Source organism: Microcaecilia unicolor, chromosome 9, assembly GCF_901765095.1.
Source record: "Microcaecilia unicolor chromosome 9, aMicUni1.1, whole genome shotgun sequence".
NCBI lineage: Eukaryota > Metazoa > Chordata > Amphibia > Gymnophiona > Siphonopidae > Microcaecilia > Microcaecilia unicolor.
Genome location: NC_044039.1, coordinates 36,322,229 through 36,347,281, shown reverse-complemented (window position 1 = coordinate 36,347,281; position 25,053 = coordinate 36,322,229). Strand labels below are relative to the sequence as shown.

At 44.1% G+C, this 25,053-nt stretch overlaps 1 protein-coding gene across 4 annotated transcripts in view; it reads right to left on the bottom strand.

Annotated features, from left to right (window-relative positions):
* The window catches only part of TBXAS1 (thromboxane A synthase 1), a 417,384-nt gene that overhangs the window by 245,328 nt on the left and 147,003 nt on the right, over positions 1-25,053 (bottom strand). For all 4 annotated transcript variants that reach the window (XM_030213914.1, XM_030213915.1, XM_030213913.1 and 1 more), the window contains one exon: positions 16,549-16,601. In XM_030213914.1, the coding sequence (XP_030069774.1) occupies positions 16,549-16,601 (53 nt within the window). The remainder of the gene's footprint in view (positions 1-16,548; positions 16,602-25,053) is intronic.

Sequence of the window (25,053 nt, the reverse complement as noted above, 5' to 3'; positions counted from 1 at the left end):
GTACTTTAATCACTGTTGAAAATTAGCATATGGACCTGACTAATCATTTGCAATCAATGTCGAAAAGGTCAAGGCCCAGGAGAGCGGCTTTCAGGCGAACAGATTACATCAGACGACATTGTAGCAATGACATTTAAACCACAGAAATCCTTACCAAAAACATCCGGTGTAAACTAAACATCTTTCAAAACAAAACATTAGTCACGAATAACATACAGAGATTGTCTAATACCTGCCTGTTTGGGGTAGGACTTCCTTTCATATTCAAACAATGTTTCAGTGGAAAAAAGTTCTAGAGCAGGTAAACTGGTTCACAAGAGCTACAGAAATCAAAACGTTTTTGTAGGCCACGTTCCTTCTTCCACCCTCACAATCTCTACAAGACATTCTCTCTCCTCACCTATCTTTCTTATCTTCTTCAGACTTTCTCTCCCCTCTCCCACTCCTCCACAGACCTTCTTCCTTACAAAGAGGAGCTATCCTGGTCCTCACTGTGGCCTCCTGTTACTATAGGTTCCTAGTTTGATTTTAAGCTCTTTAAGGGACAGCCTCAAGCCAAAAAACTACTGTGTGGTAGCATGTAGTAATTAAGGGGGCAATTCTATACCTGAGCACCACCATTTAGGTGCCTCAAGGGCACACAGTAGGAACCTATTCTATAACAAAATCAAGGCGCCTACCTTCCACTTATCGACATGCTTAACATCTAGACAACTGCAATTACACCAATCCTAGAACGGGCATAAGTGTGGGCACCTAAATGTAGCAAAAACACACGGAACTTACAGTATCCTGCTCACTCTTCAACCCTGTGTGGGTATATTTAAAGAATAGCACTTAGGCAGAATGTTGTGGGCATATACGCATATAAATGTTTACAATAATGGATAATAGAAAACGTACAGACTTGTGGAGAGAAGAGGAACCATTGGGCCAAGTTGGATAATTATGTAGCTTGTGGACTATGGGGCTGATATTCAGAATGTGGAAGGGAGCCTAGCTAACTCCCCCAGTTGGCTGTCAGCCCGGATATTCAATGCTGGGCTGTTTACGGTGACTGGCACTGAATATCCGGATTACTTTTAGCCATTTTAAAGTTAACCGGCTACGTTGATATTAGAAGATAGCTGGTTAACTTTAAACCAGCTAAAAATAAACCAGTTATTTGAGCTGCATGATGTGCCAGCTTTCAATAGCCGGATATGAATTGAATATCCAGACATAGCCGGCTATATCAGGTGATATTGCCAGTTATCCCCTAGATACAAGCTGTACTTATTACCACTAAAAGGGTTAAACATTCCTTGATTAGTCACATATATATCAACCTATCTCATTTGACTAATGATAACTTCAATACACCTTTCATATTTATACATACAAAAATATCAACAATGTCCTTCGTTGTTGTATTTATTAAACATAAACTCTTCCCATTCATACATTCAGGTAAAGTCCCCAGTCAAATATTCTTTTACCATTGATCAACTTTATAAGAACTGTAATAATGTCCAATGCTCTGTGTTGCAAAAAAATGATCTTTAGAATCTAAACAGAATGGCTTAAGCCATTTTCATATTTCCTTCTACAAATGTTCAAAGGATGGCAACACTCCAGCGAGTTCAACTTGTATCACCAGTCATCCAACACTATTCCAATAGTCAATCAAGTATATCCAATTGAAAATCGGTTGATGTTCCAAGCATAAGCCTTCTTTGCAGCGTTCTCAGTCTTACGCAGCTGCTAAAACCGATTCATCACTAAACACTCCTTTCAGGGAGACTTCATCCGGATCATGTTCACACGATTCAATAAGTTGATTTGTATTTGATGCAAGCTGGGAATATTCTGCAGGGGATAACAGGCTATCCCCTGCTGAATATTACTGGATAGTTGGTTAAGTGCCATTTAACCGGTTCCTGAACGGTTAAATGGTTTTGATTATTGGGGAGTATGACTACTAATTTTTAGTTTGACCTCAGATGCCTGTGTTTGGTTTATGTTTACATTTTTTATGTTATTGTAGTTTTTGTTTTTTGGAAATAGTTAATATAGGGGCCTTTTTAGTAAGCTGCGGTAAAATGTGGCCTTAGCATGGGCTTACTTGGGTTATTCCCGCATGCTAAGGTCACTTTTGCCACATAAGTAAAATAGCTGATCTTTTAAAAATTTCCAGCATTCATGACCATTAATTTTGTTCCCATTAGCATATGGCCAATAGCATGTGAGCTCTAAACTGCACCCATTTTGTAGGCGGTAAGGGCTGACACGCTAACTACACATTAATCAGCATGCGGCAATGAGGCAGCACTAACTGAATAGTGCAGAATGTGCCTATTCTCTGCCCCCAATTCGCCCCAGCGCTAAAAAAATAAAGTTTATTTTTTAGTGCGTGGGAAGCGTGCGCACATGGAAAAATTACTGCGGGACGCCTGAGCACGCCCCGTGGTAACCACTTTTTTGCAGCATAAAAGGACCCCAAAGAAATTTGAACTACAAAAAAATGTTTAGAATAATGGCATAAATGTGCTGTACCCAAGTAACTTCCAAGTATTTATTTATTTGTTACATTTGTACCCCACATTTTCCCACCTGTTTGTAGGTTCAATGTGGCTTACATAGTGCCGGAGAGCAGTTGCAGACTCCGGTGTATACAAATACAAGGTGAAGTTGTGATAGGGTAAGGTTCATGTGGGAGGACCACATAGAGGAATCGTTCGACGGGAGAGTTCGGTGATGGCCATTACGAACTTTAGCGTTGTTGTGTCGCAGAGATCAGGCATTTACATTGGACCTGTAGGGTCTTGAGTGTCTTTCTGAAGTGCAGATGGTCGTATATGGTTTTCAAGTCTTTTGGTAGTGTGTTCCTGTTCCATAGTTGTGTGATGATGTAGGAAAAACTGGATGCGTAAGTTGATTTGTATTTGAATCCTTTGCAGCTTGGGTAGTGTAGATTTAGGTACATTCGTGTTGATATGGATGAGTTTCTGGCTGGTAGGTCGATTAGGTCTGTCATGTAATCCAGTACTTCACCATATATGATTTTGTGAATCATAGTACAGATTTTTGAAGGCAATGCGTTCTTTGATTGGGAGCCAGTGTAGTTTTTCGTGAAGGGGTTTTGCGCTTTCAAATCGTGTTTTTCCGAAGATGAGTCTTGCAGCCACGTTTTGTGCAGTCTGAAGTTTCTTTAGGATTTGTTCTTTGCATCCTGCGTAGATTCCATTGCAGTAGTCAGCATGGCTCAGTACCATCGATTGTATCAGGATGCGGAATGTTTCCATTGGGAAATATTGTTTCGCGCGTTTGAGTTTCCACATTGAGTAGAACATTTTCTTTGTTGTGGATTTTACTTGGCTTTCTAGTGTAATGTTGTGGTCCAATGTAACGCCGAGGATTTTCAGGCTGTCTGAGACAGGGAGGGTGTGGTCTGGGGTGTTGATACGCCTGGACGATCACAGGTCCTTTTACGAAGCTGCGGTAAAAGGACCCCTGTGGTGGAGTCAATGCGTAAAAAAAAGGAAACGGCGGTGCAGTAAGTTAGCCACTTGCCATGCGACCATTTCCTGGGAGAGCCTTTACTGTCACCTATTTAGGAGGCAGTAAGTGCTACCATGCTAACGCGGCACTAACCCAAAAGAAAGCTGACACGCCACGGGGGGGGGGGGGGGCAGGTACTACCACCGGGTCCTGCGGTAGCCCGGCGGTACTGCCGGATTGCCGTGCAGTGAGCTTGCTGTGCTTTAGTACAAGGGCCCCTCAATGACAGCAGGCGCATAGCCAGACTTCAAATTTTTTTTGAGGGGGGGGGTCTGAGCCCAAAGTAGGGGGGGGGACATTTTGCCCTGCCTCCACGCTGCTCTCCACCCCAACCACAACCCCACATACCTGGACTAGCAGGGGTCCCCAAGCTCCGCCAGCAAAAGCCTTCTTCCAGCACTGCTCGCCACCACGCTGCCTGCCCTGCTTCCTTCACTGGTGTGCATGCTCAGTTTTAATGAAATTGAGGAGCATGTACGAAGCCTCGTGCATGCTCAATTTCACTAGAACCGAGCATGCATTGGGGGGGGGGGAGAAGGGGAGCAGGCAGCGTGGTGATGAACAGCACTGGAGGAAGACCTGCTGGCAGAGCAAATCCACCCCCCCCCCCCCCCCCCCCCGCCGTGGCTATGGCATAGAAAGATAGTACCCAGATATAGGCCAGATCTTATTTGGTCTTATTTATAAAAAACAATGGCTACCGCCAGCTGAATATTGTTGTGAGAATTTTCTTAAACGGTAAGCCTAGGCTGAACATTTTCTATACTCATGCTTTTTCACTCCCTTGACCTAAATATACCCACAGAAAAAACAAACATTTTTCTAACGGGGCCAGGAGTACACACACCATGAGACCTGTGTGCAGTTTTTGAAAATTGCCCTCTGCGGAATATGTTCCTTAGCCCCCCCCCCCCTCCTCAAAAAGGGGTAGGGGGTCTGAAGACACAACTCTGAAGAATAGTCAAGAGAATTCTGTACTAATCATTTTCAGCATGACAAAACATACGGAAGACAGAAAGAAAAATAAAACGTTGTTTACTCATTTAAAAATAGTCATAAGGTCACTGTGGCTTTGCTTAGTTATTAGAGGTTGGTAAATTGATTTGTCACAACCGCCACCCACGTTTGGCTCTCTGGAGAAGCCCTTTAACACTATGTGCTCTGTGACTACAGCAGTGACACCAACCCAGAGAGACTTTTTGCGGGGGCTGCTACCAAAGCTAGGGGGAAGAGGGGGTCTGTCTGTGTGTGGGGGGTGGGGGGGGGGCAGTATTCAATCACATTCCAGAGATATGAAGAAGCATGAATTCTCTTGCAATCCTGAGTCACTTCAGAGAAAAAAGTAGCTTCTTATAGGTTTAGCTATTACACTGAAAATTTCCCTTCCAGTATGCTGTCAAGAGAGAGACTGCTGGTTATTTATTCAGGGGTCAAATTCCCTTCTTATATCTAGAATCTCCAACGTATTTTCTTTCTGGGGGAAGAAGGCAAGGGGAAACTTAGTTTTGAGGGTGTCTCCCAGCATTTTCTATTCCTATTGTCCAACAAAGGATACCCAGCAAAATTCCTGTCAAGCTTCTAGCTTATCTCTGAGCAACGATTTGTGGTTTGCTGTATTAGTCCACTTGGAAAGCTCTCGGAGCGTATAGGAAAGAGTAACTTAAGAAAAAGACGGAGAAAAAACTGGATTTAAAAAATAGAGAGTATTATCAAAACACACACAGTGCCCATGGATTTTATTAACATATTCACACAGCCTCTTAAAAAGATGATTTTCACACAAAATAAGTATTTCAGGGTAGAGGGTAATAGGTATTATTACCCTATTAATCTTGCCTACATAGAGCATAGGGAATGGCAGAAGAGAAAGGACTTGTGGCCAGATTTTAGATTTTGGCTCTCATAAGCAAGAAAAGACAGCGGACCAGATTCAGGGGGAGATTAAGAGATCCCAAGGAGAAACATAGAAACATGATGGCAGATATGACCCATCCAGTCTGCCCATCCTCTGTAACCCCTAATTCTTCCTGTTCCTAAGCGATCCCACATGCATATCCCATGCCTTTTTAAATTCTGGAACAGTCCTCGACTCCACCACCTCTACTGGGAGGCCATTCAACGCCTCCACCACCCTTTCTGTGAAATAATACTTCCTTAGGTTACTCCTAAGCCTATTCCCTCTCAACTTTGTCATATGCCCCCTCATTCCAGAGCTCTCCTTCATTTGGAAAAGGCTCTCTTCCTGTACATAAATGCCCTTGAGATACTTAAACGTTTCTATCATGTCTCCTCTATTCCCTCCTCTTTTCCAGTGTATACATGTTGAGGTTCATAAGCCTGTCCCCTATAATTTTTGCATTCAAGACCGTTTACTAATTTCGTAGCCGCCCTCTGGACCGACTCCATCCTGTTTATATCTTTCCGTAGGTGCGATCTCCAGAACTGCACGCAGTACTCCAAATGAGGCCTCACCAGAGACTTATACAAACGCACTATCACCTCCTTTTTTCTGCTGGTCATGCCTCTCTTTATGCACACAGAAGCAGAGGAAGGCTTTGTATATTGCCCTAAAGCGGGAGTGGGCTCCTCTTTGGCCTGGGTATCGAGCACCTTGAAAATTTGGTGCCCTCTGCAGTTCCTTATACCCAGTGTGTTTTTCTAGCGAAAAAGGTGCCGGTACTCAAATGCCAGGCCACCCTTCAGGGGTGGGGTGATCACTGAGGGACCCACCCCACAATAGCCAGCCCCCCTGCAACCAGTCACAGAATCTATGACAAGGCAGAATTGGTGTGTAGAGCCTGAGCTCTTTCATTAAAACTTGGGGACCATGGGTCAATTTTAGAACACAATAGAAAAGGTACCAGTACTCAGTACCCCCAAGTACCCCTTCAAAAAAAGCCCTGCTTATACCTAAATCCAGATACCTTAAATAACATTTCCCCAAGTGCCAGCAGATGTCTAGCTAGTTGGTGAGCACAAGGATTGCTCAATATCTTACCTGCATGGTATGAAGGTAGTGAATCTCATTTATCAACTAGACAGAGAATGGTTAAGAAAGCGGGATGTCATGGTACACATGTGCTGCAGGGAGGTTCTGGTAGCAAATTTAGATTTTAGATAAGAAATTGGAATCCTACCTCAGTGGCGTGCCAAGGGGGGGGCGGTCCACCCCGGGTGCACGCCGCTGGGGGGTGCCACGGCGCGCGCCTGCTCCGAGTTCGCTAACTTCGCTTGTTCGCTGCAGCTCCCTCTGCCCCGGAACAGGAAGTAACCTGTTCCGGGGCAGAGGGAGCTGCAGCGAACAAGCGAAGTTAACGAACTCGGAGCAGGCGTGCACCGCGGCACTCCCCCCCCCCCCAGCAGCGTGCACCTGGAGGGGGTGTCATTTCGCCGGAGGGGGGAAGGTATCATTTAGCGGGGGAGGGGGCGCATCAGCGATCCGCCCCGGGTGCCATCAGGCCAGGAACGCCATTATCCTACCTTCAGGGCAGCATTTTCAGAAAAAACTCACTGGAAAGCAGGATAAACGGTAGAGTCTCAATTTAATGGTGCAGAGAAGGCAGCTTTGGTTGGTTGTTTGTTTTTTAGAAAGTGAGCAATATTTTTGGGAAGGAGGAGACTATTCTGACAGGATGAGATCTGCCTTAACAGGAACCGACTGATGGCACTAACCTTTACAAAGCAGCAATAAAAAGTGGACTTAGCATGCCCTCAGATAGCAGCATAGGGCCTCTTAAAAAAATGCAGACCATTCTATTTGTGAATTCAACCCTCTTGGTTCTAAAGACTGTAAAATATAAATCCACTTCTGTTCTTTTCTAATAAGGATCTTATTTCTATCCCCACCTCGAGTATTATATGGAATCTGATCAATCGCAAAACATCTCAAAGAGTCAAAGGTATGTCCTTTTTCTTGACAGTGTGCAACTAATGTTTTAAAAATGGCTGCTGAGACTGCTTTTCAGCAGCCATTTTGAAAACATGGCAGCACCAGGCTCAGTAGTGACAGTGGGCAAGAAAGAGTGGGGTTCTTTCCTACCCTCGAAGAAGCCACTAGACCACCAAGGCCCTTCAAGGTAGGACCGGGGACAGCTCACTTTGATTCAGGGATCTGTAGTGAGTGGGAGGGGGGGGGGGGGCTGTGGTGTGCGGTGGTGCAGCAGGCAGTGACCGGGGGAGGCTCAATGACCTTTACCGCCTGGGGGTCCCAACCACTGTCAGTCTGCCCTTGCCTGGAACTTATGGCAGGATGCTCGAGTATGCCTCATTGTAAACCCTTTTGTGGTGAGCATGCGCTACTGCTTACCGCTGCTTGGTAACAGGAGCCCTTAGAAAGGGAATAGTGCAGCTTTAAATCTAGTTCATTGGAAAGCTGACAGTTGTTCTGGAGTATATGGTTTAGACCAGGGGTTCTCAACCCAGTCCTTGGGACACACCTAGCCAGTCAGGTTTTCAGGATACCCACAATGAATATACATGAGGTAGATTTGCATACAATGGAAGTAACAGTGGCGTAGCTACGTGGGGCCTGAGGGGGCCTGGGCCCCTGTAGATTCCAGCCAGGACCCCCCTCCCGGCGAACCCGCCCCCGCCACTGCCTACCTTCACTTTTGCTGGTGGGGGACCCCACTCCCCGCCAGCCGACGTCCTCTCCATCCTGCTCCTGCTGTTGCATGCATTGCTGACGTCTTGCACGTTGTATGTGCGACGTCAGACTCAGAGAACAGAACTCTGTTCTCTGAGTCTGACATCAGAACTCTGTTCTCTGACTCTGACGTCCTGCACGTACAACGTGCAGGACGTCAGCAATGCATGCAACAAGAGCAGGAGCAGGACAGAGAGGACGTCGGCTGGCGGGGAGTGGGGTCCCCCACCAGCAAAAGTGAAGGTAGTCGGCGGCGGGGAGGGTTCGCGGCGGGAGGTGGGTCAGAAAAGATGTGGGGGGGCGGCAATGGCGGCGGGGGGGGGGCGGCGCTGGGGGGAGGGCTAAATGTGCCCCCTCCCCTCGGGCTTTGGACCCCCCCTTCCAGGGAAGTCTGACTACGCCCCTGGGAAGTAATGAATTCAAACTTATCTCATACATATTCATTGTGGGTATCCTGGAAACCTGACTGGCTAGGTGTGTCCCAATGACTGAGAACCCTGGTTTAGACTGAGGGATCTTCAAATGATACTGGCAAAATGGGGAAGTCAAATATTCTGACAGAAAGGTTGTCCTAAAGGTTGAAGTAGCTGAGATGCATTTTAATAAAGAGCTGACAGATATAAATGATTCCAGTTAATCCTGATCAACTCCCAGGCAGGTTGTGAATACAAATAGAATCAAAAGAAAAAAAAAGTCCTAATGTACAATTTCAAAAAAATATTGAAAACTAATAAAGAATTTGTACTTCCATATTAACACAGGGAGTCGATATTGAAAGCAATTTAAATGGCCAGGACAAGCTCCTGGCTGTTTAAATCACTTGTGTTGGGCTATCTGGGGATATTGAACAGCAATTAACCGGACAGTGCAGCTGAATATCCCCTCTTACTGCCTATGCCGAAAGCAGCTAGTTTATGAATGGTTTGGGAGCAGAGTTAGGGCGGAGTGCACACTTAGCCAGTTGGTGGTGATTTTCAGCACACTAACCACCTACACAACCAGATGGTAACATAGTAGATGACAGCAGATAAAGACCTACAAGGTCACATTCATTATCAATTCAATATTAAACCAACAATGAATGTGGTATACAATGGGTCCTGATCTTTCTTTGCCACTTTCGGGACACAGCCCACTCAGCCCTGTGTTTACATCCCAACTACTTTGAGTTGCTGCCTAAACCCACTCCAGCCCATTCTGATCTTGCCACATATGGGACACAGACCTTGGAAGTCTGCCCAGCACTGGCCTTAGTTTCCCATAGCTGGAGTTGCCATCAAAGCCCACCAACATCCATGAGGTTATTTAAGTTTTGTTTTGATACCATCCTCTTTTTTATTAAGGGATTCTCTGTGTTTATCTCATGGCTTTTTGAATTCCGTCACTGTTTTTGTCTCCACCACCTCCACTGGTAGGGTATTCCAGGCATCAACCATCCTCTCTGTGAAAAAGTATTTCCTGATGTTACTCCTGAGTCTACCACTCCACAATCTTAATTCATGTCCTCTAGTTTTACCGCCTTTCCATCTCTGGAAAAAGTTTTGATCATATATGAATACCTTTGTCATCTCTCTTCTATCCCTCCTTTTCTCTTGGGTATACATATTAAGGTCTTTCAGTCTCTTCTCATACGTCTTGTGGCAGAAACCCCATACCACTTTTGTCGCTTTTCTCTGACCTGCTTCAAATCTTTTAACATCCTAAGAGAGATATGGCCTTCAAAACCGAATACAATATTTCAAGAAGGGCCTCACCAACGACTTCTACAGGGGCATCAAAACCTCCTTTATTCTGCTGGTTATACCTCTCTCTATGCAACCTAGCATCTTTCTGATCTTGGCCACCACCTTGTCCCACGTTTTGCCACCTTGAGATCCTCAGACAGTTATTACCCCAAGGTCCCTCTCCTAAAAAGTGCTTATCAGTCTTTTGTCTCTTTTCTTGTGCACCTCCTTTGGATTTCTGCACTCCACGTGCATTACTTTGCACTTCTTTGCGTTAAAGTTTAACTGCCAGACCTTAGACTATTCTTTCAATTTTTGGAGAACTCCTCAGGTTTTCTACTCCCTCTGCAGTGTCCACTTCGTTGGCAATCTGTGTCATCTGCAAAAAGGCAAAACATTTTCCATCTAAACCAGGAGTTTTCAACCCAGTCCTTGAGGCACACCCAGCTAGTCGGGGTTTTCAGGTTATGGGTTATTTATTTAACAACTTATATCTATCAATAGCCTTCTAAGGTGGAGATATCACAAACAATTCTAAAATCTATACATGCACACAAACAAAACAAAACAACACATAATCCACATACATCATCTCAATGCAGGGCCATTACAACCAATATTTCCCCGGTTAGCAACGCGCCGGAAAGTAAAAATTATTTTCCAGCGCGCATACTGGACGCGTGTAAAAAATGAAATTACTGCCCAGGCCATGCGGTAATTGCAAATCGATGCATGTTGGGTGCAAGTAGGTGCCTACGCTGTTAGTAAAAGGGCCCCCTTATGTACTCCATCTTCTTATTAAATACGTACGCCATCTTCTTATTGAACTCTGCCTAGGATTGTCTTGGTTAAGCGGAATACGTCCCAACTTTATACTTTAAAACTAGGTCACTCCTTCAAGAACACTCAGCTCCTCCTGTGCTATTGTATATGATCTTATCATCTTCCCTTTCACAACAGGGGACGCCATGAAAAGTGCTATGGTAGAGGGCAAGATTTAAGCTTTGGGAAAAAGAAGCAAGAAAAATGCATTTGACCAAAAATTATATTTAGGACGTTTGACCATTCTTTAATGCTTTGTGACAATTATTTATTTATTTACAAAACGTTTTTCTGCAGAGTTGTTTTCTTTTTGTCTGAAGCTGCAGGAAATGAAATCCTTGAGCAACAAACTCTATTTCAAAACTGTGAAAGGAATTCTTGGCCTAGTTTTGCCTGAAACATCAGTCTGGTCCACTCTGTCTGGAAAGTCGTACATAAAATTAATTTTCTGGTAAGCAGCTGAATTTTATTGGGATTTATATCCCACTTTTCAAAACCAGTATGATAATTAGGATGGACCAGTAGAAATAGTCCTTTACCCAACTTAAAGATTCCTATTATAGGAAATAATATAACATTTGTGTTTATTTGATTTAAGCTTCTTGGTATATAACATTAAGTGCCGTGAAAAGGTGTGCCTCTCTCCTTAAGCACAAGAAACTATGGCAACCCTACTTCCCTTCTTTTCTGATCCCAAGGAGCCCAGGAAGGCCCATGAATAATGCTGGAAGCATAGGTATAATTTGTCTGCCTACTTGGGTGGGGTGGGGGGTGGGCTGCAAAGGGTAAAGAATTCATATCAGAGGTGGGGGGGCAGGTGCTAAATTAGCTTTTAATACCTGCAACATTTGGGGGAGGGCAGTGACATATTTATTCCAGGTGCGTGTTTTGGATACACAACCCCTGTCAAATTCCCGCGTCCCCCCCCCCCCCCCCCCCCCCACACCTGTGCCTTAAAAATAATCTCCCTCTAGTTTTCACCCGGGCAGCAGCAGCAACACAGAAGAAAATCCTGGAGAAGGACCATGATTGACTGGCAAAAGTACATATGAGAATGGAGTGGATATAGCACCGTTGACGGAAGAGAGTGTGTATGAACAACTTGAAAATCTAAAGGTGGACAAAGCCGTGGGACCGGACGGGATCCACCCCAGGATATTGAGGGAGCTCAGAGAGGTTCTGGCAGGTCCTCATAACGATTTGTTTAATAAATCGTGGGATTGGAAAACAGCGGATGTGGTCCCTCTTCACAAAAGTGGTGATAGGGAAGAAGCTGGAAACTACAGGCCGGCAAGCCTTACTTTGATTATTGGAAAAGTAATGGAAGCGATGCTGAAGAAAAGGATAGTAAATTTCCTGGAAGCCAATAAGTTGCAAGATCCGAGACAACATGGTTTTACCAAAGGTAAATCGTGCCAAACAAATCTCATTGAATTCTTTGACTGGGTGACCGGAGAACTGAATCATGGACGTGCTATAGACGTAATCTACTTAGATTTCAGCAAAGTTTTTGACAAGGTTCTCCACAGGAGGCTCTTGAATAAACTTGACAGGCTGAAGATAGGACCTGACGTGGTGAACTGGATTAGGAACTGGTTGATGGACAGACGCCAGAAGGTGGTGGTTAATGGAATTCACTCGGATGAGGCAAAGGTGAGTAGTGGAGTGCCTCAGGGATCGGTGCTAGGGCCGATTTTGTTCAATATATTTGTGAGTGACATTGCCGAAGGGTTAGAAGGTAAAGTTTGCCTTTTTGCGGATGATACTAAGATTTGTAACAGAGTGGACACCCGGGAGGGAGTGGAAAACATGAAAAAGGATCTGCAGAAGCTAGAAGAATGGTCTAAGGAGGTGATGGCAAACCTTTCAGAGACCGAGTGCCCAAACAGCAACCCAAAATTTATCGCAAAGTGCCATTCCCCCTCCCCCCTCCCTCTCGTCCCCCCTCCCCCTCGTCCCCCTCTCCCTCATCCCCCTCCCTCTCCCCCTTCCACCTCCCCCCCCCCCGAGTTCCAGGGTCCCCCTCCATCCCAGTTCAACAGGATCCCCACTCCCTCTGAGTTCCACAGGGTCCCCTCTCCCTCCCAGTTCCAGGGCCAGGATCCCCCCTCCCCTCTCCCTTCCAGTTCCAATGGCGTCAAAGACAAAAGCTTTTCCTGAGCAGCCCGCCCTCCCTCCGTCTGAGTACCAGGGCCCCCCTCCGAAATTTAAAAGTCATACCTGGTCGTGGTTAAGGCGGCGTCTGCGGCAGCAGCAGCAGTGAAAAGCGTGCTGACTCGGCGCGCCTTCAGCCTTCCCCTGTCTCTCAAGCTCTGTGGTCCCGCCCTTGCGGAAAACAGGAAATGAGGGCGGGACCAGAGCTTGAGAGACAGAAGGGAAGGCTGAAGGCGCGCCAAGTCAGCATGCTTTTCACTGCTGCTGCTGCCACCGACGCTGCCTTAACTCCGACCAGGTATGACTTTTAAAATTTTGGAGGTGGGCCCTGGTGCTCAGAGGGCGGGGCAGGGGGGGCTGGAACTGGCTGAGGTGACGGTACCATAGGTTCGCCATCACTGGTCTAAGGTTTGGCAATTAAAATTCAATGCGAAGAAATGCAAAGTGATGCACTTAGGGAGTAGAAATCCACTGGAGATGTATGTGATAGGCGGTGTGAGTCTGATATGTACAAACGGGGAGAGGGATCTTGGGATGATAGTATCGGAGGATCTGAAGGCGACGAAACAGTGTGACAAGGCGGTGGCCATAGCTAGAAGGTTGCTAGGCTGTATAGAGAGGTGTGACAGCAGAAGAAAGGAGGTTTTAATGCCCCTGTTTAAGTCATTGGCGAGGCCCCACCTGGAGTATTGTGTTCAGTTTTGGAGGCCGTATCTTGCTAAGGATGTAAAAAGAATTGAAGTGGTGCAAAGAAAAGCTACAAGGATGGTATGGGATTTGCGTTACAAGATGTATGAGGAGAAACTTGCTGACCTGAACATGTATACCCTGGAGGAAAGAAGAAACAGGGGTGATATGATACAGACGTTCAAATATTTGAAAGGTATTAATCCGCAAACGAACCTTTTCCGTAGATGGGAAGGCAGTAGAACTATAGGACATGAAATGAGATTGAAGGGGGGCAGACTCAAGAAAAATGTCAGGAAGTATTTTTTCACGGAGAGAGTGGTGGATACTTCGAATGCCCTCCTGCGGGAAGGGGTGGAGATGAAAACGGTAACGGAATTCAAAAATGCGTGGGTTAAACATAAAGGAATCCTGTTCAGAAGGAATGCATCCTCAGAAGCTTAGTGGAGATTGGGTGGCAGAGCTGGTGGTGGGAGGCAGGGCTAGTGGTTGGGAGGCGGGGCTAGTGGTGGGCAGACTTCTATGGTCTGTGCCCTAAAAATGGCAGATACAAATCAAGGTCAGGTATACACATAAAGTAGCACATATGAATTTATCTTGTTGGGCAGACTGGATGGACTGTGCAGGTCTTTCTCTGCCGTCATCTACTATGTTACTATGTTATGTTACTTGTTACCCATAGGCTGCTTGCAGCCTTCACCGGGCCTCTCTCTGTGAACTGTCTTGCCCCTTCTGATGCAATTTCTTGTTTTGTGAAGGGTGGGACAGTTCTAAGAGAGAGCCCCAGTTCAGGCCGCAGGCAGCCTATGAATGCTGCTGCCCGGGCGAATACTGGAGCAGAGCAGGAGATTTTAAGGCACCAGGGGGCTTGGGAGTCTGCGGGGAAGGGGACGGGGACAAACCCCCTGTTAAAAACTTTCTGCCTAGGCCACTGGGACAGGCTGTGGATTGCTCCCCATGAACACTCCAAACTACACCTATGGCTGGAAAGTAAAAGTGTGCCATGACTGGGTTTTTTCATCATAGTAAGCTTTGAAAATACACTCTGAATGCTAATTAAAACCAGTTAACCAGGTCCATCCCCCAAGAGGAGGCTATCTGGGGCAAACCATGATTTAGCATTGAGTCTTTCATTTCAAACTTTACTATGAGATAAAAGTGCACACGCAGCATAATGTATGCCAGATTCTGACACCATACACGACAAGTCAGCCAAGATCCTAGCCAGTCATGAATTAACCATTATAAAATGATTTGCTGTAAAGATTTCAACATGAATTAGAGCATAAGCCTGGCATAAAGTTTCCCTTGTGGAAGTGGGCTTCTTTATCAGGTACTGTACACTTCAGCGGAAAGCTAGTGCAGGGATAAAGTACGGAACAGATGTTGAGGAACTACCCTGGGACCCCAGACCAAGGGCAGCACAAGGGCTAAACTCAGAAGCATCTGAACTGAACAGAAAAGAAGAAGAAAATCACAAATTAATAAAGATACAGACAAAAAAAAACTAGTTATGTTATCTGCTATGTTATCAAGGGTCTTATAACCTGCCAAATCTTCCAAATGGAATTCAAGGCAAGGTAACAAAATAAGGGATCCTTTTACTAAGGTGCGCTGAAAAATGGGCTGCAGTAGTGTAGGTGCATGTTTTGGGCGCACGCAAAATCATTTTTCAGTGCACCTGTAAAAAAGGCCGTTTAAAAATTTTGACCAAAAATGGGCGTGCGGAAAAATCAAAATTGGTGCGCGTTCATTTTGGGTCTGAAACCTTATCGCCAGTTACTGACCTAGCGGTAAACGCGGTAACCAGGCAGTAATGACCTACGCGTGTCAAATGCCATTTGGTGCACGTCCGATACACACATCCGAAAATAAAAATTATTTTTCAGAGGCACGTATCGGACGCACGCCAAAACTGAAATTACTGCAAGAGACATGCGATAGCCAGGCGGTAACTCCATTTTGGCATGTGTTGGGCGCACGTAGACTCTTACGCGGCTTAGTAAAAGGGCCCTTAAGTAGTATTGAAATATAAATCAGGATGTAACAAAAATCAAATTAAGTTAAAAAAATTTTTAATAAACTACCATGACCCTCCCATTTCCATGCCCCCTTTTTCAGGCAGCATATACATTTTAGGCATGAATCCCACGCCTAATTTAAGTACATAAGTACGTAAGTACATAAGTAATGCCACACTGGGAAAAGACCAAGGGTCCATCGAGCCCAGCATCCTGTCCACGATAGCGGCCAATCCAGGCCAAGGGCACCTGGCAAGCTTCCCAAACGTACAAACATTCTATACATGTTATTCCTAGAATTATGGATTTTTCCCCAAGTCCATTTAGTAGCGGTTTATGGACTTGTCCTTTAGGAAACTGTCTAACCCCTTTTTAAACTCTGCCAAGCTAACCACCTTCACCATGTTCTCCGGCAACGAATTCCAGAGTTTAATTACGCGTTGGGTGAAGAAAAGGTTTCTCCGATCTGTTTTAAATTTACTACACTGTAGTTTCATCGCTTGCCCCCTAGTCCTACTATTTTTGGAAAGCATGAACAGACGCTTCACATCCACCTGTTCCACTCCACTCATTATTTTATATACCTCTATCATGTCTCCCCTCAGCCGTCTCTTCTCCAAGCTGAAAAGCCCTAGCCTCCTTAGTCTTTCTTCATAGGGAAGTCGTCCCATCCCCGCTATCAATTTAGTCGCCCTTCGCTGCACCTTTTCCAATTCCACTATATCTTTCTTGAGATGCGGCTACGTCCCAATTAAATCTAATTAGTGGCAATAAATTGCTTGTTAAAAAGACAGTTATTGGCACTAATTGGCTTATTATTCTATTAAATTGAACATGCAAACTGGGAATGTGTCTAAATTCGTGGGACAGACTGGTGCCGGATCCTGAAAAGGGAGGGAGGTACAGGCAGCTTGTTGCCCCCATCACTCCCCCCAAGCTATGGCCATGCTCTTACCCACATGTAGGTCCATATGTCTTCACCAGGATGTTGTGAGCCTCCCAAAAGCCCTAGAAAGAAAGGAAGATACATAAGAACCTGGGATATCAGGATACTGAGGAAAATGTTCAGAATAACTGCTGGTTAATGCAGTACTTTACAGCTGTTTTTCTATTCATGTCTCTAGAATGCCTTTGTTTTAAGGCTGGATCTGCCCCACCTTGCCTCTGTCCTCTTTGACAATGAGATTTTGGTCTTCCTGACTGGACTAAAGTTAGCTGAGAGGTTTAGGTGACAGGCCAGCCTGAAGCCTGAACCTTTTCCTAAGCAATATGTTTAGATTACTCCCTCTGGGTGTAACAGCAAACAGCAAATGATTTAAATTAGGCCACGTGTCTGCCACTTACAATTTAAAACACAGAGAGGCATCCTGAATTAATAACGTGGACTTATTAACGTATCTGGCTACAGAGAAGTTAGCATTATATCTTCAAAGACTCATTACCTGTATACCAAGCCCACATATAAAACTCCAAATGTTTTCTCATTTTTAAAAAAATAATTAGTTGGGTAAATGTTAATTTGTGAACACTACTACTACTATTTAGCATTTCTATAGCGCTACAAGGCATACGCAGCGCTGCACAAACATAGAAGAAAGACAGTCCCTGCTCAAAGAGCTTACAATCTAATAGACAAGAAATAAAATAAGCAAATCAAATCAATTAATGTGAACGGGAAGAAAGAGAGGAGGGTAGGTGGAGGTGAGTGGTTACAAGTGGTTACGAGTCAAAAGCAATGTTAAAGAGGTGGGCTTTCAGTCTAGATTTAAAGGTGGCCAAGGATGGGGCAAGATGCTTGGTCTTCATGTCTGTATTAGAAGTGTTTTAATAGAGTCCATTTTTACATCACATGTGCATTAAGCCAAAAAATAATAACCAATTTCCCCAAGTACAGTATCTTAAAACAGGAAAATAAAGAAAGAATGGGGGAGGGGAAGGGTGGCGGAAGAGAGAACCAGATAGAAAAGCAAATAGAAAGTTAAGAATTATTATGAAAGGAATAGAAATATTATAATGCCTTTGTATTGCTCCATGATGTGACCTCACCTTGAATTATTGTGTGCTACTGTGGCTGCTGCATCTCAGAATGAAAGCACCGTACGACCCTCATAATAGCAAAGGCTAAAGATGTTAGGGCTCTTCAGCTCGGAAAAGAGATGGCCGAGGGGGGATGTGACAGAGGCCTACAGAATCCTGAGCGGAGTGGAATGGGTAAACATGAACCAATTGTTTGCTCTTGTAAAAAAAATACAAAAACTAGGGGACATGCCATGAAGTTACATGGCAATACTGTTAAAACAAGTAGGAAAAAAAATATTTTTTTTTCACTGAACACATAGTTAAGCTTTGGAAATCGTTGCCAGACGATCTGGTAAAAGCAATTAGGGGCCCCTTTTACAAAGGCGAGCTGAAAAATGGCCTGCGGTCGTATAGAAGCGTGTTTTGGGCGCACGCAGAATCATTTCCCAGCGCACCTGTGAAAAAAAAATGCCTTTTTAAACTTTTTTCTGAAAATGGACGTGCGGCAAAATGAAAATTGCGGCAAGTCCATTTTGGGTCTAAGACCTTACCGCCAGCCATTGACCTAGTGGTAAACTCTCACACGGTAGGTAACCGGGTGGTAATAACTTATATGCATCAAATGCCACTTGGCGCACGCCCAATACGCGCGGCCGAAAATAAAAATTATTTTTTCGTACACCCAGCAAAAATGAAATTACTGTAAGAGCCAGGCAGTAACTCCATTTTGGCGTGTGTAGACTTTTATGCGGCTTAGTAAAAGGGCCCCTAAATGTAGTTAAGTTTTAAAAAGGTTTGGATAAATTCCTAGAGGTAAAGTCTATAAAACGTTATTAAGGTGGACCCAGGGAAAGCCACTGCTTATCCCTTTGGTAGGTAGCATACATTCTTGATATTTTGGGGGATTCTGCCAGGTATTTGTGTCCTGGGTTGGCCTCTGTTGGAAGCAGGATACTGGGGCTAGATGGACCATCGGTCTGACCTAGTATGGTAATTCTTATGTTCTTAAAAGGAGACCTGAAAAATGGAGAATAAAAGAAATCAAAAAATAGAGAAAGAAGGAAAAAGAATTGGAGATAGCAGAACAGCAAGAACATAGAAATAGCTGTGGAGAGTAGACAGAGACCTAGAGGAAGCTGGGGATTAGAGACATGCGTGGGATATGCATAAAGGAATCCTGTGCAGAAGGAATGGATCCTCAGAACCTTAGCTAAAATTGGGCGGCAGAGCAGGTGGGGGGAAGAGGGGTTGGTGATTGGGAGGTGTGGATAGTGGAGGGTAGACTTATACGGTCTGTGCCAGAGCCGGCGATGGGAGACGGGACTGGTGGTTGGGAGGCGGGGAATACTGCTGGGCAGACTTATACGGTCTGTGCCCTGAAAAAGACAGGTACAAATCAAGGTAAGGTATACACATATGAGTTTATCTTGGGCAGACTGGATGAACCGTGTAGGTCTTTTTCTGCCGTCATCTACTATGTTACAAAGAAAAGTTTTTAAAACACAGCAATACGAAACATGAAAAGACCAAAGATTTTACAGTTTCAGGCAATGATTCTGTACCAAGGTGCTTGACTGCATTATGTTGGACAGATGACTGCAGTATCTTTTCATTGCTGAAATTTTGCCAGTTCTTACTGTGTGGACACTTTTTTTTTTCTTTAATAATATAAAGGATGCTAAAAGCTCCATTTTCTACAGGAATTAGACAACAGTCTGGTTTCACGGCCCATTTCTCCAACTGGGATCTCAGAATTTTGATCCTGAAGACTTCTGACTCCACGCCAAGGGGTCTACTGCTGAGGTAAAGGATATGGATTTTAGATTTAATTAGTTGTGTTTTCCAAATAGGAGCTCAAGTAGAGTTACAAGTTGTGCTTGAGACAATGAAGAATTGAGTGACTTGCCCAAGGTTAAAAGAAACTGGCTTTGAACTCTGACTTCCTTGGTTCTCAGCCTGTTTCTCTAACCAATAGGCCCCTGGTTCCCAAACCTGGTCCTGGAGGCGCCCCAGCCAGTCAGGTTTTCAGTAAACATTCATTAGATAGATTTGCATGCAGTGGAAGCAGTACATGCAAGTCTCTCTCATGAATGTTCATTGTGGGTATCCTGAAAACCTGACTGGCTGGGGTGCCTCCAGGACCAGGTTTGAGAATCACTGCAATAGGCAATTTCCAAGGTTAAGCTACTAGGAGAACCCAGTCCATTTTAACATGGGCGCACATGTTACTCTGTCACACACCCTTTTCTGATCAAGGCAGAAACAGCTTTCCCCATCAAGCTCTTATTGTACAACCCAAAGTTTAAAATTCAGAATTCTTGCATTCATTGGCCTAGAGAATATGGGTGTTGGATAAGGGAATAAAAGGAACAGAGCTATGACCTTCCATGAGATAGGAAGAAAATTTAACTTCAGCAGTTCTCAAAGATTTAAAATGTTTCTGGTGCACATTCAAAAGCTGGAACTTATTTAAAAGTTTGGGAAACTGGTTAAAACACAGTTATGTGTGCAAGCTCTCAGGTAATTTTGTACATTTTTTTATAAAGCTTAGATCATGCCTAAAATTAAGCCTGGTGCTAGTTGGTGTGTCCATGTAGAGTAGCACGCTCAGAGGAGTGCTGCAATTCACTATATAAATGGATATGGCAAAAAGATCTGTGTCATTTGCACTTATTCAAAATACTTCTATTAAGTTATTTATTTATTAGGATTTATTTACCACCTTTTTGAAAAGAATTCATTCAAGGCGGTGTACAGTAAGAATAAATCAAACATAAGCAATAGACAATTGCAGCAATAAAAATATTCAAACAACAATACAAAGTATGGCATAGAGGGGCATAATCGAATGGGGCACCCAAGTTTTCCTGAGGACATCCTCGCAGGACGTCCCTGCGAAGGGGCAGGGAAACCCGTATTATCGAAACAAGATGGGCGTCCATCTTTCGTTTTGATAATACAGTCGGGGACACCCAAATCTCAACATTTAGGTCAACCTTAGAGATGGTCATCCCCGGTTTTCGGCAATAATGGAAACCGAGGACACCCATCTGAGAAACGACTAAATCCAAGCCATTTGGTCGTGGGAAGAGCCAGCATTCGTAGTGCCCTGGTCCCCCTCACATGCCAGGACACAAACCGGGCACCCTAGGGGGCACTGCAGTGGACTTCAGAAAAAGCTCCCAGGTGCATAGCTCCCTTACCTTGTGTACTGAGCCCCCCAACCCCCCCCCTCACACAACCCACTCCCCACAATTGTACACCACTACATTAGCCCTTAGGGATGAAGGGGGGCACCTAGATGTGGGTACAGTGGGTTTGTGGTGGGTTTTGGAGGGCTCACATTTACCACCACAAGTGTAACAGGTAGGGGGGGTGGGCCTGGGTCCGCCTGCCTGAAGTGCACTGCACCCACTAAAACTGCTCCAGGGACCTGCAGACTGCTGTGATGGACCTGAGTATGACATTTGAGGCTGGCACAAAATATTTTTAAAGATGTTTTTTTGAGGGTGGGAGGGGGTTAGTGACCACTGGGGGAGTAAGGGGAGGTCATCCCTGATTCTCTCCGGTGGTCATCTGGTCAGTTTGGGCACCTTTTTGTGGCTTGGTTGTAATAAAAACAGGACCAGGTAAAGTCGTCCAAGTGTTCATCAGGGATGCCCTTTTTTTTCCATTATAGGTCGAGGACGCCCATGTGTTAGGCATGCCCAAGTCCCGCCTTCGCTATGCCTCCGAACGCCCCCGTGAACTTTGGTCGTCCCCGCGACGGAAAGCAGTTGGGGACGCCCAAAATCGGCTTTCGATTATGCCGATTTGGGTGACCCTGTAAGAAGGACGCCCATCTTCCGATTTGTGTCAAAAGATGGGCGTCCTTCTCTTTCGAAAATGAGCCTGATAGTCTCCTTATCCATATAACAAGTTTATCCTCAGTTCCATACTTCCTAAGCACCAGAATGAACAAATTCCAGTGCACTCTGTCAAATGCTCTCTCAGCAACATAGCTGGAATTCATTCCTCGTGAACTATTTCCTGTGTGCATTATATTATCTACAATCTGTCTCCCTGCTATGAAATTTGGTCTGGATTCACTAAAGTTGGAAGAGCCTCTTTTTAATCTCATAGCCGGTAGTGTTGCAAGTATCTTCACATCAGTATTGAAGTGTGATTATTTGCTTGTAAGATGCACACTCAGAGCTGTCTGATCCTTCTTTAGGAATTACACTAATCTCTGTTAACCTCATCAAGGGAGGTAAGGTGCAACTCCGCCCAAAGCACTGAATAATTTAAGTAAAGTATGGCTACAAACTTTTCATAGAATCTGGCAGTCAATCCATCAAAACCCAGCAATTTGTCAACTGCAATTCTTACACTGTCACTGTGCTCAGTACTCTCAGGTACCACTCAGATCCTCACGTTATTTCATCGTGGCCTGTTTTCCAGGTTCTCTGCTTTACATATAAACTCCTGATGCAGAGTCTACTGCGTTCTATATGCCCATGATAAGCTCCTTGGGCTCTTTTACCTGGCTTTCAATTTCCATAATTCAGTTCTCCATCTCTGCCAAGTCTCTCCGCAACTCATTCCTAAGAATTAGAAGGATAATCCTTTTTTCTCTTTTTCTTTCTTTATATTTTTAGACATCATACTCCGCCTATTTGAAGTATTTCTTTACTTAAGATATTTATATTCGTCCTATTGATATAAATACAATAGACTTAGAAAATTTCAGGAAATTGGGAAACATGTTTATCATTATACTGTCATTTTGGTTCTATCACTAGATAAATTATTTAATTGATTTTCACCTTAATTAACGAACATTATATCTTGTCCTGATATCATTATGTTATGTTTTATCTATTTACCCACTTCTTACTATACATAATTTTCTTATGCACCTTAACAGCAATAATGCTGAAATTCTTACTCCGTTAATATGGTTGCCATGATTTTTATGCACCTTATCTGCTATCTATATTCTGATTTTCTTATTCCATCAATGTGATTGTTGTTGTACGATATTGTAAGCCACATCGAGCCTGCAAATAGGTGGGAAAATGTGGGATATAAATACAGCAAAATAAAATAAATAAAGACACAATATTGTGGCAGTATCATTCCAGTTACAGTTGTGTCTACTTAAAAAAACATTATGGAATGACGCAAACCGGCTGTGGACTTGTGCAGTTTAATTCTGCTCCTTTGATGTTTACTAATTACTAATTTAAGTTTCTTTTCTTTTTTTTCTTCTAAAACATTTTGTGGACTAAATACTGGATTATTTTACTTCTTGTTATTGCTTATTAAAATGTCTGATTTTCTAATCTGCTCAGGTTTATGATTATTGTATACTTGATTGTACTTGATAAAATGAAAAAACCCAAAACAAAATTATGGGGCTCATTTAATCACTATTTTTGAAACACATATTTGAGACGTTTTTCTATGCAGTTTGTCTACAGTGCATCCAAATCACAAGGGGGCATGCAGGAGGTGGGATATGGGTGTTCTCAAAACTTTGACATTTTTCTGTCATAGTAACATCGTAGATGACGGCATAAAAAGACCTGTACAGTCCATCCAGTCTGCCCAACAAGATAAACTCATATGCGCTACTTTATATGTATGCCTGACCTTGATTTGTATATACCATTTTCAGGGCACAAACCATACAAGTCTACCCAGCACTAGCCCCGCCTCCCAACCACTAGCCCCGCCTCCCAACCACTGGTGCTGCCACCCAATCTCCGCTAAGCTTCTGAGGATGCATTCCTTCTGAACAGGATTCCTTTATGTTTATCCCACCCATTTTTGAATTCCGTTACCGTTTTCATCTCCACCACCTCCCGGGGGAGGGCATTTCAAGTATCCACCTCTCTCTCCGTGAAAAAATACTTCCTGACATTTTTCTTGAGTCTGCCCCCCCTTCAACCTCATTTCATGTCCTCTAGTTCTACTGCCGTCCCATCTCCGGAACAGGTTCGTTTGCGGATTAATACCTTTCAAATATTTGAACATCATATCACCTCTGTTTCTCCTTTCCTCCAGGGTATACATGTTCAGGTCAGCAAGTCTCTCCTCATACATTTTGTAACGCAAATCCCTTACCACTTTTATAGCATTTCTTTGCACCGCTTCAACTCTTTTTACATCCTTAGCAAGATACGGCCTCCAAAACTGAACACAATAGGAACAACGCAAAAATGTCCAGGGCTAAAAATGGGATGTTTTGGTCTGGACCTATTTCAATCACAACTAAGTCATAAAAAGGTGCCCTTAATGATCAGATGACCACTGGAAGGATTAAGATGTGACCCCCCCTTACTCCCCCAGTGGTCACTGACCCTCTCCCGCCCCTCAAAGATGTGAAAAATAACAGTACATACTAGTCTCTATGACAGCATCAGATGTTATGGCCAGGCCTATTAGAGCAGCTGCAGGTCCCTAGAGTAGCCTAGTGGCCAGTGCAGTGCATGCTAGAGAAGGGGACCCAGACCTATATCCCACTCTAAACTTGTGGTGGAAAGTGTAACCCTCCCTCCAAATCCACCAAAAACACACTGTGACCACATAAAGGTGACACCTGCAGGCATAAGGGCTATTGTAGTGGTGTACAGTAGGTTTTTGGAGGGTATTGGAAGGCTCCCCATACAATATAAGGGTGTAATGGTGAAATGTGTACCTGGGACCTTTTATGTGAATTCCACCGCAGCGCCCCCTAAGGTGACCCACTGCTCTGCTGGGATGTCTGGCCAGTGTACTAAGAATGCTGCCCACCCCCAATACATCCCAATGGCTTGTTTTTGTGCATTTTTCCCTTGGATAAGTACAAAATGTTCAAAAACATTTAGGAAATGGTATTTTTGAAACAAAAAGATAAACTTTTTCAGGTTCGAAAATGGCCATGTTCGCCACTTGATTTTTGGATGTTTTCAGGAAAATATCCAAAGTTGGGTTTAGACATCATATCATAAATGACCCTATATATATATATATAAACAAAAAAAACAGCACCACGGGCCTTTAAAAATGGAACACAGTTCTTTAATGAATGAGCCTTGACAAAAAGACCCGACATGGGCCGTGTTTCGGTGACTAGCATTTGGATACAGAAAGTGAAAGTGCCTTGGTGCTTTGTAGCTTTTACTATAGGAGACGTGGGGTAAGGAATAATATATTGTAGAGGAATATATTAGAGTTATTCCCCAAGTTTTCCACGTCATCACTGTGACCCCTGACGCAGGTGCTAGTCACCGAAACACGGCCCGTGTCGGGTCTTTTTGTCAAGGCTCATTCATTAAAGAACTGTGTTCCATTTTTAAAGGCCCGTGGTGCTGTGTTTTTTGTTTGGACTTTAGTTTGTACTTCGTTCCCTCTCTTTTGTTATATCCTATATATATATAATAATTTTTGGAAATACAATAAAAATCTAGTCAATACA